Here is a 17,844-nt window from a genome sequence, read left to right on the forward strand (position 1 = left end):
AAAATCCCAGTGGCTAGATGTGCCAAGCTTATAGAGACATACCCCAAGATACTTGCAGCTGTAATTGCTGCAAAAGGTGGCTCTACAAAGTATTGACTTTGGGGGGGTGAATAGTTATGCACGCTCAAGTTTTCTGTTTTTTTGTCTTATTGTCTTATTTTTCAAAAAAAAAAAATATTTTGCATCTTCAAAGTGGTAGGCATGTTGTGTAAATCAAAAAAAAAAAAAAAAAATCCATTTTAATTCCAGGTTGTAAGGCAACAAAATAGGAAAAATGCCAAGGGGGTGAATACTTTTGCAAGCCACTGTAAATGTGCTACCTTGATGAAACCACTCTCTCCTGCTGCGCTATGATGTAACGATTGCGGGCATGTGCTTTGTCAGTGGCTGTGATGTAGGGTTCAGCCAGGAGTTGATGGAAAGGTTTAGAAAAAATACTACTGTGTCCGTGAAACAGGGCTATCACTCAATGCAAGCCATTTCGATCTGCGGAGATCGATTTGTAAGCGACATTACATCTAACTAAATAGGTCTCTAAACCACAAGTTGGCGTCCTTCCTTTTGCTTTATTACCTAAAATTGACAAATTATTTGATATTTTTCTTTCCAAAAGCATTTGCTGAGAAATATCAGAAATCAATACCCTTTGCTTGACAAATTACAGTGTTATCATGAGTCAACATTTGCACTTCCACAGCACAAGTGGCTGGTGACACCTTAATTGGGGAAGACGGGCTCATAGTAATTGCTGAAACAGAATATAAATGGAATTGTATCGAACAAATCAAACATGTTTTCCATGTGGTTGATTCCATTCCATTCCAGCCATTATTATGAGCTGTCCTCCCCTCAGCAGCCTCCTGTGTTCCACAGCCTATAGCTTATCTGGTCAAATGTTGATATGGCAGGTAAAGCAAGCACAGTTGTATGTTCACAGAGTGTCCTGGCTTCTATTGTCTCACACTCAGAGTATGGTATCAAGCATTTCTTCACTTTAATCTCCCTCAACCCATTTGGCATTAACACTTATTGAGTTGATTATTGTCTTTCTACTGTATTGTATGCACACAAAAATCCTTGCTGTGATGGAAATCTAAATTGAACCATAGTCTAAGGACAAACAAAGTATCTTTGAATTTTGTTTCACTACAATAAAATGAAAAAATATATGCATACCTATACTCAATTTTGTATGAAGCAAAACACAGCATCATATGATGCGAAATGCATCATACTGGCAGTATTACTGTATTTTGAAAGTTACATATCTTGAAAACTTGATTACTAATGAAACAAATACCAAAATATAGTTTTTGGGTGGAGTTTTCCTTTAGGCCAGGGAGCTCTGCACTTGCCCTCTAACCTGTGGAGCCAAAACATTTAGACAACAGGATTTTCTTTTCCAAAGTCATTTGAGGCACTTAAATTAATTAAAAGTGAGAAAAGTGGACATTAGCTTATATAATTTTCAAAACAATCATATTTTGTTGTGAGACAAATAACTGTCATAGTGACGGCAGCTTCTATCATTGAAGTAAGAAGATAACAAGCATATCAGAAAGAATGTGTCACCACAGTATAACAACAAACAATATAACGCACACCCATTTAATTTAACCTTCATGAAATCTTAATGATGGATCATTCAAGAAGAAGAACTTCATGCGAGACACAACATGATATTTGCATGGAAGACAATTGATATTGAAGATAAGATCATTATAAAATTACTTACAACTGCACTACTTTCCGGAAAACAATAACAAGGCCCTCTGACATTCACTGTAGGAAAAACAAACATTTACTCATTCATGTCACCTCATACACATTCAAAAACAGGCATTTGAAAGTCTCTGCAAACTGTTCAGGCTCTGAAGTGATCCACTTCAAATCCAGAATTCCATCTGTGATTCCATACCATAAAAACAGTTCAGGGTTTAACTGTTGAAGATTGGCCGTCGAGCTATCCGGAGCACTTTGTAAGTGTTGAGTCCAGGGGAGTCGAATCCAGGCGACACGCCCTTCTTGTTGAAATAATAGAAGTTAAAGAGTTGCCTGTCCTGGGTCTCCAGAGACACTGACATGCTGTTGACCTTCAGCTTGCAGGGGTACTCCCCCTCGAACACCACCCTGAACACCCTCTCCTGCAGGAAGTCAAGCCTGATAGTCCTGTACTTGGCCGGCACCATGGTGTCCACCTGGGGCCCAAACTGCTGCATGACCAACACCCCGCCCAAGCTCGCCTTTATTTCATAGAAGGTCATGTTCTGGTAGGTGAAGAGGCCCACATAGGGCGTGGGGTCGGGCGGTGGCGAGAGCTTGCGCTGTGCGTCCCTGAAGGCGCTCTCCATGGCTGGGATGAGATGGCTGTAGGCCTGGGTGACCAGATCCCCATCCATTGCTGGTGGCCTCACCCCGGCCATCAGCACCACCAGGCCCAGCTTCAGCCGGGGAACCAGGGAGAAGGTGGTGGCGTAGCCGTCCAGGTCTCCGTCCTTACGAACCACCTCGTAGCCCAGCTGCTCGTTGACCTCCCAGGGTGTGCCGGTGTAGTTGGCAAAGTAGCCCTGGTGGCAGCGGAACAGAGGGGTCAGCAGGGTCTTCAGGGTGTCCTGTTGGAGGAGGGGTCGGCTGTAGGCCCCCAGAAGCACCATGGCCAGTTTGGCCATGTCGGCCACCGTGGAGTACATCTGGCCAGCGGGCCGATACCAGCCCAGGTCGTAGAGGGGTGCCGATTGGCCACTGCTGTACACGCCCACCGCCATCTGGCTCTGAATGGCTGGGGTGATATCAAAGCCTGTGTCCTCCATCCCCAGCTGCTCCAGGATGTTGTCGGACACCCAGCTTTCGTAGTCAGATTTCGCAAAGTTCTCGGCCAAGACGTTAGCCAATAAAGAGAAGGCCACGTTGCTGTAGTGACATCTAGGGGAGCGAGAGGAAATATTGGTGATTTTTACATATAAGTCATTTTAGCAGACACTCTTATCCAGAGCCACTTACAGGAGCAATTAGGGTTAAGTGCCTTGCTCAATGACACATCAACAGATTTTTCACTTAGTAGACTCGGTGATTCAAACCAGCAACCTTTCGGTTACTGGCCCAACGCTCTTAACCACTAGGGTACCTGCCGCCCCATGTCATTAAATCACCATCACCCTTTACCAAAATTTACTGGAAAAGCTCTTGGCAGGAAGGGGAATGAGGAGCATCTTACTTGGTGCCTGGGTCTGCCACTAGGACATCATCCTGTAACAGATATATAGCAGCCTCTGTGTCTCCATCCCAGAGTAGATTTGTTGCCCGAAGCCGCCTGGGTAACCCTGAAGACGAAACAAATTCTGAAGTCAAAAGAATGTCAAATGTTCTGGAGTCAAAGGAATGTACAAGGGAACTTAGTTTATCACGTAGGGCTTTCCTCAGGTTTAATCCAATGAGAGTACAGTACATTACATTACAGCACAGTCAGAAGGATCTGGTCAGGAGAAAAGGCTAATAGGCCAGAAGCACATTACCTCCATCTTTAGGGACAAGTCTCTGTCTAAGTATAGCCTCTCTCTCCATTCACGTAATGGCCAGGGTAAGCTAAGTTTAATGTACATTCATGAAGAGGAAGAGTGCCTTTACCAGAGAGCTGACTGGCCATCCTGCGAAGGGTGACAGAGGGAGAGCGTGGCTGGGTATCTCTGTCAGAACCAGCCTTGACATCCACAACTTCCCGCCGCTTCCCCAGCGGGTTCTTGATGGTGAAGTTTGCTGCATACTTCTCCAGAGGGTCATCCAAGGAGGCCACCTTCCCCTCCTCCCATAGCTTGTACAGCATCAGTGTCGGGAAGATCTTCGAGAGACTAGCGATTCTGTGGGGAAAACAATTGTCGAGTGTTATTACTCCTGCAACCATTCACATTTGTGGCAAATCCCCCAATATTCTCATTGTCAACCTGACCAAGCCTCTGGAAATAGATACAAATCTGTCACAGAAATCATGTAAATCTCATCTAACATGCTTCTAACAAATGATTTAACAACAGAGCAGAGCAGAGCTCACCTGTACACTGTGTATTCGTTGGGTGGAGGCGAGGAGGGATCACTCCCATTCCTTCTGCCAAAGTTTCCATTCCACAACACAGAGTCGTTGAAGACAATGATGGCAGACAGAGCTGGTAGTCTAGCTTCATGAATACTTAACCTTAGGACAACGTCTATCTGTATGGGAAAAAATGTCATCTCGTGAAGAACAATGACACAGGGCAAATCTGTCATGTTTGACAAAGTCAAGTCAATGCCAAATAGGCCGCTATACATGTCTGTATATCTAGTCTAGTGCTTGTCTAATTCACGTTTGGTTATCAAAAAAATTCCATTCATGATCTCACGATTCAAATGTTATTGTTGACCTTTTCTAATGCTTCCTTAAGCGCAGGGATGGGGTGTTCCAGGAGTACTGGCTCAGGGAAACGAGGGCACATCTTTTCCTCCTTCACCTCAATGTTCACAACATTGTCTGTGGACAGAAAGAAAGGAGTGTGTAACAAGTGCAGGTGGTGAATCACACTTCACGTGGTACCAAACTGGACCAATAAGCGAGTTCACATCTATCAACGCCACTCATTCTCAGTTGCAACAGAAAAAGACTGTATAAAAAGACTGTTTGAGTGATGACAGTTCACCAATGCTCTTTGGCAACATGGTCTTAGTATGTCAAAATTGTGACATTTAACCATTGTGGTTGTTTTATCAAATCAACTTGTATTTGTCACATGCGCTGAATACAACAGATGTAGACCTTACTGTGAAATGATTACTTACAAGCCCTTAACCAACAATGCAGTTTTAAGAAAATAGAGTTAAGAAAATATTTACTAAATAAACATATTAATATATATTTTTTTTAACAATAAAATAACAATAATTAGGATATATACAGGGGTTACCGGTACCGAGTCAATTTGCGGGGGTACAGGTTAGTCAAGGTAATTTGTACATGTAGGTAGGGGTAAAGTGACTATGCATAGATAACAAACAGCGAGTAGCAGCAGTGTAAAAACAAAGGGGGGGGGGGGGTCAATGTAAATAGTCTGGGTGGCAATTTTATGAATTGATCAGCAGTCTTATGGGTTGGGGGTAGAAGCTGTTAAGGAGCCTTTTGGACCTAGACTTGGCACGCCGGTACTGCCTGCCTTGTGGTAGCAGAGAGAACAGTGTATGACTTGGGTGACTGGAGTCTTTGACAATTTTTTGGGCCTTCCTCTGACATCGCCTAGTATATAGGTCCTGGATGGCAGGAAGCTTGGCCCCAGTGATGTACTGGGCCATACGCACTACCCTCTGTAGCACCTTACAGTCAGATGCCGAGCAGTTGCCATACCAGGCGGTGATGCAACCGGTCAGGATGCTCTCGATGGTGCAGCTGTATAACTTTTTGAGGATCTGGGGACCCATGCCAAATCTTTTCATTCTCCTGAGGGGGAAAAGGCGTTGTTGTGCCCTCTTCACGACTTCTTTGTCACCTTATCTGAAATATTAGTTATGACATTTACTGCAAGGTGTGAGGTTTTGTCTGTCTTACAAACAGTAGACAATGCTCATTCTGTTTCCAGGTTATGTTTCTGTCATTCTGTACCAGGCTATGTACAGCAGGGCCGTGCACAGACCTTTCAGGGGGCAGGTGCTCAAAATGAAAAAAAAGGCACCCACCTGAACCTATGGGGACAGCCGAAGAACCCTTTAAGGTTCTAGATAGCAACTTTTCTTCTAAGAGTGTAGTGAATTCCAAGCACAGATTCAACCACAAAGACCAGGGAGGTTTTTCAATGCCTCACAAAGAAGGGCACCGATTGGTAGATGTGCAAAAATAAAAAAAGCAGACGCTGAATATCCCTTTGAGCATGGTGAAGTTATTAATTAGACTTTGGATGCTGTGTCACTACAAAGATACAGGCGTCCTTCCTAACTCAGTTGCCGGAGAGGAAGGAAACTGCTCAGGGATTTCACCATGAGGCCAATAGTGGTTTTAACATAGTTACAGAGTTTAATGGCTGTGATAGGAGAAAACTGACCAACAACATTGTAGTTTCTCCATAATACTAACCTAAATGAAAATATTCCAAAACATACATCCTGTTTGCAACAAGGCACTTAAGTAATACTGCAAAAAATGTAGCAAATAAATAACTTTTTGTCCTGAATACAAAGTGTTATGTTTGGGGCAAACACAACACATTACTGAGTACCACTCTTCATATTTTCAATCATGGTGGTGGCTGCATCATGTAATGGGTATGCTTGTCATCGGGAAGGACTAGTTTTTTTAGGATAAAAATAAACGGAATACAGCTATAAGCACAGGCAAAATCCTAGAGGAAAACCTGGTTCAGTCTGATTTCCACCAGACACTGGGAGACTAATTCACCTTTCAGCAGGACAATAACCTAAAACACAAGGCCAAATCTACACTGGAGTTGCTTACCAAGACGACATTGAATGTTCCTGAGAAGCCTAGTTACAGTTTTGACCTAAATCGGCTTGAAAATCTATGGCAAAACTTGAAAATGTCTGTCTAGCAATGATCAACAATCAACTTGACAGAGTTGAAGAATTGTATTGTACAATCCAAGTGTGCAAAGCTCTTAGAGACTTACCCAAAAATACTCTGTAACAGCTCTCATCACCACCAAAGGTGCTTCTACAAAGTATTGACTCAGGGGTGTGAATACTTATGTAAATGAGATACATTTCTAAAAACATGTTTTCACTTTGTCATTATCAACTTGACAACGTCACAATGACTTGTGGACAGTGGGTTCAGAATAACAACAACAAAAATTTTACACTTGGTGAGTGAGAGGGCAAAGGGGAAGGTGCTCAGGACACAGGTAGACCCCTATCTGTGCACGTGTCTCATGTACAGTATGTGTCCGGTACAGGAACCCCCACCTTCGTACCCTCTTCGTACTCCTCCTCCCTCCCGCCCCCGGTGTTAAAGCCTGCGTTAAAGGGCCCGGTAATCCAGCAGCTTTGTGTAATCCCCAGCAGCCCCTGCAAACGAGCAATTAAGCCAAAGAGGATAAGGAAGCCACATGTACAAAAGTGGTTCCATGTTAAAACCCACATCTAAGTACTTTTGTCTGCTTGGGCGAAATGGCTACACCTCAACGGTCCCCCATTAGAACACACTCACAATTCAAGAATGGCTCTTGAATAAGTGGATGTATGGAACCACACATGAGATGGGAACTTATATTTTGACTCTTACCGATTTTTAATTTTGGCATCCTGTACTGCCAAATAAAGCATCCCGTCATGACCAAGGATATCAGCAAGAAAACCACCATGCCTAACTTGGTCCATTTCACCTTCATCTTGCTGGTCTGGTGGTCTTGCCCAAGGTTGGACAGGCTGGAAAATACATGAAAGTTAGTTGCACCTCTTACAGTCTTTATCAATGGGATCCTAATTTTCCTCAATCAAAGACTTTTCCTAATGAAGTATTCTTTGGCAGGTGAGGATAAATTGGTTAGTGGATAAAACGTGTCTGATTAACACAACAGTAGTTAATATTTTTCCAAAAGAAAACATGACATTGAACCAAAAGCTTGTTGCATCAAGCACAATACAATGGTAGCCTATAGCAATACAAGCCAGAACACTGTCAATCCCAAGTGCTAATGCAATAATATGTACTTTCATAGATAGAATCCTGTTGACTTTATACAGTGCAGCTGACTTACCACTCAGTATGCTCACTTGTCCAGCTGAGAGCAGTTCCACAGGACCCAAACTTCTTGCATCATTGATGTTTCATCTTCAGTAGGATGCCATCAAAACCCCACCATCCAAAAAATGAGTTTTCCTCCCCAGTTACTTCAGTACTCTTTCACCGTGACATACAGTACATGTACAATAACCTATGGCTCCCAATCATTCACTTGCTACCCACTACTACCTACCCGCACTTAATCCTAGCCGGTGATCCCTGAATGGGTAATTCTATTCCCTGTCCGCCAACTAGGGGCCGTGACGTCATAATCTCCAGAGATTCTGCTGTAAAGCCATGCTGGAGAAGGCCTAGGAGAGGAGGGAACCCTTAAGCTCTCATCCTCAGCAATAAAATCAGTTCACGCCGAATGGGGGGAGGGCGAATTGATTCACTTCACAAATCACCCTCTATACCAGGGTTCCCCAACTGGTGGCCCACGGGCTGAATTTGGGCCGCTGGTGGTTTTATTTGCAGCCCCAAGTTTACTTTTAGATATATACAGTTGAAGTCGGAAGTTTACATACACTTAGGTTGGAGTCATTAAAACTTGTTTTTCAACCACTCCACACATTTCTTGTTAGCAAACTATAGTTTTGGCAAGTCGGTTAGGACATCTACTTTGTGCATGACACAAGTAATTTTTCTAACAATTGTTTACAGACAGATAATTTCACTTATAATTCAATGTATCACAATTCCAGTGGGTCAGAAGTTTACATACACTAAGTTGACTGTGCCTATAAACAGCATGGAAAATTCCATAAAATTATGTCATGGCTTTAGAAGCTTCTGATAGGCTAATTGACATAATTTGAGTCAATTGGAGGTGTACCTGTGGATGTATTTCAAGGCCTACCTTCAAACTCAGTGCCTCTTTGCTTGACATCATGGGAAAATCAAAAGAAATCAGCCAAAACCTCAGAAAAAATATTGTAGACCTCCACAAGTCTGGTTCATCCTTGGGAGCAATTTCCAAACGCCTGAAGGTACCACGTTCATCTGTACAAACAATAGTACGCAAGTATAAACACCATGGGACCACGCAGCCGTCATACCGCTCAGGAAGGAGACGCGTTCTGTCTCTTAGAGATGAACGTACTTTGGTGCGAAAAGTGCAAATCAATCCCAGAACAACAGCAAAGGACCTTGTGAAGATGCTGGAGGAAACAGGTACAAATGTATCTATATCCACAGTAAAACGAGTCCTATATCGATATAACCTGAAAGGCCGCTCAGAAAGGAAGAAGCCACTGCTCCAAAACCGCCATAAAAAAGCCAGACTACGGTTTGCAAGCCGAAGAACACCATCCCAACCGTGAAGCACGGGGGTGGCAGCATCATGCTGTGGGGGTGCTTTGCTGCAGGAGGGACTGGTGCACTTCACAAAATAGATGGTATCATGAGGAAGGAAAATGATGTGGATATATTGAAGCAACATCTCAAGACAACAGTCAGGAAGTTAAAGCTTGGTCGCAAATGTGTCTTCCAAATGGACAATGACCCCAAGTATACTTCCAAAGTTGTGGCAAAATGGCTTAAGGACAACAAAGTCAAGGTATTGGAGTGGCCATCCCAAAGCCTTGACCTCAATCCTATAGAACATTTGTGGGCAGAACTGAAAAAGCGTGTGCGAGCAAGGAGGCCTACAAACCTGACTCAGTTGCACCAGCTCTGTCAGGAGGAATGGGCCAATATTCACCCAACTTATTGTGGGAAGCTTGTGGAAGGCTACCCGAAACGTTTGATCCAAGTTAAACTATTTAAAGACAATGCTACGAAATACTAATTGAGTGTATGTAAACTTCTGACCCACTGGGAATGTGATGAAAGAAATAGAAGCTGAAAGAAATAATTCTCTCTACTATTATTACGACATTTCACATTCATAAAATAAAGTGATGATCCTAATTTTATTTTATTTCACCTTTATTTAACCAGGTAAGCCAGTTGAGAACAAGTTCTCATTTACAACTGTGACCTGGCCAAGATAAAGCAAAGCAGTGCGATAAAAACAACAACACAGAGTTACATATGGGGTAAAACAAATCATAAAGTCAAAAATACCACAGAAAATATATATACAGTGTGTGCAAATGTAGGAAGTTATGGAGGTAAGGCAATAAATAGGCCATAGTGCAAAATAATTACAATTAGTATTAACACAGGAATGATAGAGATGATGTGCAAATAGAGATACTGGGGTGCAAATGAGCAAAATAAATAACAATACGGGGATGAGGTAGTTGAGTGGGCTAATTTCAGAAGGGCTGTGTACAGGTGCAGTGATCGGTAAGGTGCTCTGACAACTGATGCTTAAAGTTAGTGAGGGAGATAAGAGTCTCCAGCTTCAGAGATTTTTGCAGTTCGTTCCAGTCATTGGCAGCAGAGAACTGGAAGGAATGGCGGCCAAAGGAGGTGTTGGCTTTGGGGATGACCAGTGAGATATACCTGCTGGAGCGCATACTACGGGTGGGTGTTGCTATGGTGACCAATGAGCTAAGATAAGGCGGAGATTTGCCTAGCAGTGATTTATAGATGGCCTGGAGCCAGTGGGTTTGGCGACGAATATGTAGTGAGGACCAGCCAACAAGAGCGTACAGGTCACAGTGGTGGGTAGTATATGGGGCTTTGGTGACAAAACGAATGGCACTGTGATAGACTACATCCAATTGGCTGAGTAGAGTGTTGGAGGCTATTTTGTAAATGACATCGCCAAAGTCAAGGATCGGTAGGATTGTCAGTTTTACGAGGGCATGTTTGGCAGCATGAGTGAAGGAGGCTTTGTTGCGAAATAGGAAGCCGATTCTAGATTTCATTTTGGATTGGAGATGCTTAATGTGAGTCTGGAAGGAGAGTTTACAGTCTAACCAGACACCTAGGTATTTGTAGTTGTCCACATACTCTAGGTCAGACCCGTCGAGAGTAGTGATTCTAGTCAGGTGGGCGGGTGCCAGCAGCGTTCGATTGAAGAGCATGCATTTAGTTTTACTAGTGTTTAAGAGCAGTTGGAGGCTACGGAAGGAGTGTTGTATGGCATTGAAGCTCGTTTGGAGGTTTGTTAACCCAGTGTCCAATGACGGGCCAGATGTATACAAAATGGTGTCGTCTGCGTAGAGGTGGATCTGCGAGTCACCAGCAGCAAGAGCGACATCATTGATATACACAGAGAATAGAGTCTGCCCAAGAATTGAACCCTGTGGCACCCCTATAGAGACTGCCATAGGTCCAGACAACAGGCCCTCCGATTTGACACATTGAACTCTATCTGAGAAGTAGTTGGTGAACCAGGCGAGGCAGTCATTTGAGAAACCAAGGCTATTTAGTCTGCCAATAAGAATGCGGTGGTTGACAGAGTCGAAAGCCTTGGCCAGGTCGATGAAGACGGCTGCACAGTACTGTCTATTATCGATCGCGGTTATAATATCGTTTAGGACCTTGAGCGTGGCTGAGGTGCACCCATGACCAGCTCGGAAACCGGATTGCATAGCGGAGAAGGTACGGTGGGATTCTAAATGGTTGGTGATCTGTTTGTCCTAACTGACCTAAGACAGGGAATCTTTACTCTGATTAAATGTCAGGAATTGGGAAAAACAGAGTTTAAATGTATTTGGCTAAGGTGTATGTAAACTTCCGACTTCAACTGTATATATGTTTTATTAGTATATCATTTTCCATGTTTCAGGTCAACATCATAAACAAATTCTACATATGTACATATATTTGAATTCCAAAATGAAGCAAGGTAACATAAAACATAATATAACCAACAAACACCAAAACAAAACAAAAACATACAAAAACAATAAGAATTATTCATTCCCTTTCAGTTCTCTGCTCTTCCTTTTTCATGACTTAAATTTTCATTAATTTCATTAAAATTGTTTTTTATTTTCCTTACATACCGTTAATAATTTCACTGTCGCAATATGTGTGGCTGTAGCGTGTAATATCCCCCTAACAGAGTATAGGGGCCTATATAACAAGATGTATTTTCTACAAGAAAGCGACCAGGGTCCAGTTGACCTATAAATTCATTAAATGTTTATATTGACACTTCTTAGGGTATCTGCAAGATTAGGGGGAAGAGCTGGCAAAAAGATGTCCGATATTGTATAGAAATCTCCTTCCTTATTCCTAAATATAGCACTCATTTTCTCCAGTGGTAATACTTTAAAGATCTCACAATACCACTGATTTATTGTTGGTGGTTGGTCTTTTATCCTGTTAAGGAGAATGCATTTGCGGGCCACAAAGAATATATTTTAAAGAAGATTGAGCTGTGCTAAGGTAAGCGAGGGCCTGTTCTCAACTACACCCAGTACAAATAGCCATGGGGCCATTCTTATAGGACATGTGAACATGCCCTCCAGCTCCGTTTTGACATTTTCCCAGAAATGTGTAATTAAACTCAAAAACAGATTGACATGAGTGCCTTTTTCCTTCTTACACAACACGTATCAGAGAATTCTGCTTTCATTTTATTACATACAGTGGGGAAAAAAAGTATTCAGTCAGCCACCAATTGTGCAAGTTCTCCCACTTAAAAAGATGAGAGAGGCCTGTAATTTTCATCATAGGTACACGTCAACTATGACAGACAAAATGAGGAAATATACCCTTTGCAGTCTACAAATGATTTGTAAATATGTTCCGGCCCCCTGACCCTCCGTTTAAGAAAAAAACAGCCCTCGGCTGAATCTAGTTGAGAATCCCAGCTCTATACCATTCTGTTAGTTACACTTTTGATTTAAGAGTAGCGACATGGTTGGCATGACCATTAGAGATCTATGGTAAAATACTTGTTGATGATTTTAGATGTGGTCTAAATAGAAACTGGCCATGTACATTTGACATGTAATACTGGCTCTGTAACACTCATCTATAACACTTTCTACCTCCACCAAGCCATTAGGTTTGACATGTAATACTGGCTCTGTAACACTCATCTATAACACTTTCTACCTCCACCAAGCCATTAGGTTTGCTGCTAGTTGAAGTGGATCTTCTTGGCCCTAATCAGTCAGGCTTCAAGACGGGTTACTCAACCGAGACTGCTCTTCTCTGTGTCACAGAGACTCTCTGCTCTACCAAAACTGACTCTGTCTCCTCTGTTCTCATCCTCCTAAATCTATGTGCTGCTTCGACACTGTGAACCATCAGATCCTCATCTCCACCCTCTCAGGGTTGGGTGTCTCAGGCTCTGCACACTTTTGGATTGCATCCTACCTGGCAGTTCGCTCCTACCACGTGACATGGAGAGGATCTGTGTCTGCACCATGTACTCTCACTACTGGTGTCCCCCAGGCCTCGGTTCTATGCGCTCACCTCTACTCTCTATACACCAAGTCACTCGGCTCCATCATATCCTTACATGGCCTCTCCTATCATTGCTCTGCACATGACACTCAACTACTTTTCTTCTTCCCCCCTTCTGCCACCCAGGTGGCGATACGCTTCTCTGCGTGCCTGGCAGATAACTCAGCTTGGATGTCGGCCCACCACCTCAAGCTCAATCTTGACAAGACGGAGCTGCTCTTCTTCCCGGGATATACTACAAGACCATGGTGCTTGCCTACGGAGCAGCAAGAGTAACTGCCCCTTCCTACCTTTAGGCTCTGCTCAAAGCCTACACCCCAACCCGAGTACTCCGTCTGCCACCTCTGGTCTCTGTCACGATCGTTAGACGGAGTAGACCAAGGCGCAGCGTGATGAGCGAACATACTTCTTTATTTGATGAATACACGAACAAACAAAACAACAAACGATGACGTGACGTCCTAGGTTAACAACCAACACGGAACAAACCAACTGGAACAAGATCCCACAACTATTGTGGGAAAACAGCCTCTATAAATATGGCTCCCAATCAGAGACAACCAGCAACCGCTGACACTCGTTGCCTCTGATTGGGAACCACTCTGGCCAACACAGAAATACAAAACTAAAATCCCGACATAGAAACACAACACATAGAATATACACACCTGGCTCAACATATAGAGTCCCAGAGCCAGGGTGTGACAGCTAACCCCTAAAGGCGCGGACTGCGACCGCGCCTCAACATAGACCAAACAGGGGAGGGCTGGGTGGGCATTCCTCCTCGGAGTCGGTTCTGACGGCGCGCACTCCTGGCGTGCGTGGAGCAGAACGGGCCGGACGGCTGGCGATGCGCACCTGGCTAGTGCGTGGAGCAGCAGGGCCGGACCGGGCTGACGATGCGCACCCCTGGCTTGGTGCGTGGAGCAGGAACGGGCTGACGGGCTGACGATCGCACCCCTGGCGGTGCGTGGAGCGAACGGGCGGACCGGGTGACGATGCGCACCCGGCTGGTGCGTGGAGCAGGAACGGGCGGACCGGGCTGGCGTGCGCACCCCTGGCTTAGTGCGTGGAGCAGGAGCGGGCGGACCGGGTGACGATGCGCACCCCTGGCTTGGTGCGTGGAGCAGGACGGGCCGGACGGGCTGACTGCGCACCCCTGGCTTGCGGCGTGGAGGACGGGCCGGACCCGGGCTGGCGACTCGCAGGCTTGTGCGTGGAGCAGGAACGGGCCGGACCGGGCTGGCGACTCGCACCCCTGGCTTGGTGCGTGGGCAGGAACGGGCGGACCGGGCTGACGATGCGCACCGGAGGCTTGGTGCGAGGGGCAGGAACAGGCCGGGCCGGGCTGGCGACGCGCACCGTAGGCTTGGTGCGAGTGGCAGGAACAGGCCGGGCCGGGCTGGCGGCGCACACCGTGGCTTGGTGCGAGGAGCAGGAACAGGCTGGGCCGGGCTGGCGACGCCACCGTAGGCTTGGTGCGAGGAGCAGGAACAGGCCGGGCCGGGCAGGCGGCGCACCGTAGGCTTGGTGCGGGCAGGAACAGGCCGGGCCGGGCTGGCTGGCGCTCACCGTAGGCTTGGTGCAGTGGCAGGAACAGGCCGGGCCGGGCTGGCGGCGCACGTAGGCTTGGTGCGAGTGGCAGGAACAGGCCGGGCCGGGCTGGCGACAGCGCACCGTAGGCTTGCGCGAGTGGCAGGAACAGCCGGGCCGGGCAGGCGACGCGCACCGTAGGCTTGGTGCGAGGAGCAGGAACAGGCCGGGCCCGGGCTGGCGGCGCACACCGTGGCTTGTGCGAGTGGCAGGAACAGGCCGGGCCGGGCTGGCGGCGCGCACCGTGGCTTGTGCGAGTGGCAGGAACAGGCCGGGCCGGGCTGGCGACGCGCACCGTAGGCTTGGTGCGAGTGGCAGGAACAGGCCGGGCCGGGCTGGCGACACACACCATAGGCTTGGTGCGAGGAGCAGGAACAGGCCGGGCCGGGCTGGCGCCGTGACCGTAGGCTTGGTGCGAGGAACAGGAACAGGCCGGATTGTACTGGGAACACACACCACTGGCCTTAAACGGGGATCAGGAACGGGCCGGACCGGACTGGCAATACACCTCAGTACCTCTCGCCGTGCCTCTACAACTTCCTTCCTCCTCTCACAATGGCTCCCGTAACCCGGGAGGCCTTCTCTCTCGTCTCCCATTTCACCCTGTGGCAGCCTCCTGCTGCCCAGTCGCCCATGCCGTGTGCCCCCTAAACATTTTCTGGGGTTGCCTCTCGTCCGTCTGACGACAACACCGTTGACGCCGTTGCTCCTCTCTCGCCAGGGCCTTAATCTTAGCCCATGGCCCCTTGCCCCCGAGCATGTCCTCCCAGGACCACAATTTGCCCACCTGGGCCATCGCCAACCTTTCCAGCTCCTTTCCCGGCGTTTCCTCCCATGTCCAGGCCGCCTGCTCCTGGACACGCTGCTTGGTCCTGGTATGGTGGGATCTTATGTCACGATCGTTAGACGGAGTAGACCAAGGCGCAGCGTGATGAGCGAACATACTTCTTTATTTGATGAATACCACGAACAAACAAAACAACAACGATGACGTGACGTCCTAGGTTAACAACCAAAATGGAACAAACCAACTGGAACAAGATCCCACAACTATTGTGCGGGAAAACAGCCTCTATAAATATGGCTCCAATCAGAGACAACCAGCAACCGCTGACACTCGTTGCCTCTGATTGGGAACCACTCTGGCCAACACAGAAATACAAAACTAAAATCCCGACATAGAAACACAACACATAGAATATACACACCCTGGCTCAACATATAGAGTCCCAGAGCCAGGGTGTGACAGTAACCCCCCCTAAAGGCGCGGACTGCGACCGCGCCTCAACATAGACCAAACAGGGGAGGGCTGGGTGGGCATTCCTCCTCGGAGTCGGTTCTGACGACGCGCACCCCTGGCTTGGTGCGTGGAGCAGGAACGGGCCGGACCGGGCTGACGATGCGCACCCCTGGCTTGGTGCGTGGAGCAGCAACGGGCGGACCGGGCTGACGATGCGCACCTGGCTTGGTGCGTGGAGCGGGGAACGGGCCGGACCGGGCGACTGCGCCCCTGGCTTGGTGCGTGGGAAGCGGGCGACGGCTGACGAGCGCACCCTGGCTTGGTGCGTGGAGCAGGAACGGGCCGACCGGGCTGACGAGCGCACCCTGGCTTGGTGCGTGGAGCAGGAACGGGCCGGACCCGGGCTGACGATGCGCACCCCTGGCTTGGTGCGTGGAGCAGGAGCGGGCCGGACCGGGCTGACGATGCACCCCTGGCTTGGTGCGTGGAGCAGGAACGGGCCGGACCGGGCTGGCGACTCGCACCCCTGGCTTGGTGCGTGGAGCAGGAACGGGCCGGACCGGGCTGACGACTCGCACCCCTGGCTTGGTGCGTGGAGCAGGAACGGGCCGGACCGGGCTGACGATGCGCACCGGAGGCTTGGTGCGAGGGGCAGGAACAGGCCGGGCCGGGCTGGCGACGCGCACCGTAGGCTTGGTGCGAGTGGCAGGAACAGGCCGGGCCGGGCTGGCGACGCACACCGTAGGCTTGTGCGAGGAGCAGGAACAGGCTGGGCGGGGCTGGCGGCGCACACCGTAGGCTTGGTGCGAGGAGCAGGAACAGGCCGGGCCGGGCAGGCGACGCACACCGTAGGCTTGGTGCGAGGAGCAGGAACAGGCCGGGCCGGGCTGGCGACGCTCACCGTAGGCTTGGTGCGAGTGGCAGGAACAGGCCGGGCCGGGCTGGCGACGCGCACCGTAGGCTGGTGCAGTGGCGGAACAGGCCGGGCCGGGCTGGCGACGCGCACTGTAGGCTTGGTGCGAGTGGCAGGAACAGGCCGGGCCGGGCAGGCGGCGCGCACCGTAGGCTTGGTGCGAGGAGCAGGAACAGGCCGGGCCGGGCTGGCGACGCACACCGTAGGCTTGGTGCGAGTGGCAGGAACAGGCCGGGCCGGGCTGGCGACGCCGCACCGTGGAGGCTAGTGCGAGTGGCAGGAACAGGCCGGGCCGGGCTGGCGACGCGCACCGTAGGCTTGGTGCGAGTGGCAGGAACAGGCCGGGCCGGGCTGGCGACACACACCATAGGCTTGGTGCGAGGAGCAGGAACAGGCCGGGCCGGGCTGGCGCCGCGAACCGTAGGCTTGGTGCGAGGAACAGGAACAGGCCGGATTGTACTGGGAACACACACCACTGGCCTTAAACGGGGATCAGGAACGGGCCGGTCCGGACTGGCAATACACCTCAGTACCTCTCGCCGTGCCTCTACAACTTCCTTCCCTCCTCTCACCAATGGCTCCCGTAACCCGGAGGCCTTCTCTCCTCGTCTCCCATTTCACCCTGTGGCAGCCTCCTGCTGCCCAGTCGCCCATGCCGTGTGCCCCCCCCTAAACATTTTCTGGGGTTGCCTCTCGTCCGTCTGACGACAACACCGTTGACGCCGTTGCTCCTCTCTCGCCAGGGCCTTAATCTTAGCCCATGGCCCCTTGCCCCCGAGCATGTCCTCCCAGGACCACAATTTGCCCACCTGGGCCATCGCCAACCTTTCCAGCTCCTTTCCCGGCGTTTCCTCCCATGTCCAGGCCGCCTGCTCCTGGACACGCTGCTTGGTCCTGGTATGGTGGGATCTTATGTCACGATCGTTAGACGGAGTAGACCAAGGCGCAGCGTGATGAGCGAACATACTTCTTTATTTGATGAATACACGAACAAACAAAACAACAAACGATGACGTGACGTCCTAG

General features: G+C 48.5%; 1 protein-coding gene across 1 annotated transcript; it reads right to left on the bottom strand.

Annotated features, from left to right (window-relative positions):
- Window positions 1–287: 287 nt before the first annotated feature.
- Window positions 288–7,956, bottom strand: LOC121538194 (putative beta-lactamase-like 1). The gene is made up of 7 exons (XM_041846004.2): window positions 7,728–7,956; window positions 7,253–7,395; window positions 4,395–4,501; window positions 4,046–4,203; window positions 3,625–3,854; window positions 3,215–3,320; window positions 288–2,922 (listed from the first exon to the last, which is right to left on the bottom strand). The coding sequence occupies exons 2-7, from the start codon at window positions 7,356–7,358 to the stop codon at window positions 1,938–1,940; spliced, it is 1,692 nt and encodes a 563-aa protein (XP_041701938.2). The 5' UTR covers window positions 7,359–7,395; window positions 7,728–7,956; the 3' UTR covers window positions 288–1,937.
- Window positions 7,957–17,844: the final 9,888 nt, after the last annotated feature.

This window comes from Coregonus clupeaformis, chromosome 24 (genome assembly GCF_020615455.1).
Source record: "Coregonus clupeaformis isolate EN_2021a chromosome 24, ASM2061545v1, whole genome shotgun sequence".
Lineage (NCBI taxonomy): Eukaryota > Metazoa > Chordata > Actinopteri > Salmoniformes > Salmonidae > Coregonus > Coregonus clupeaformis.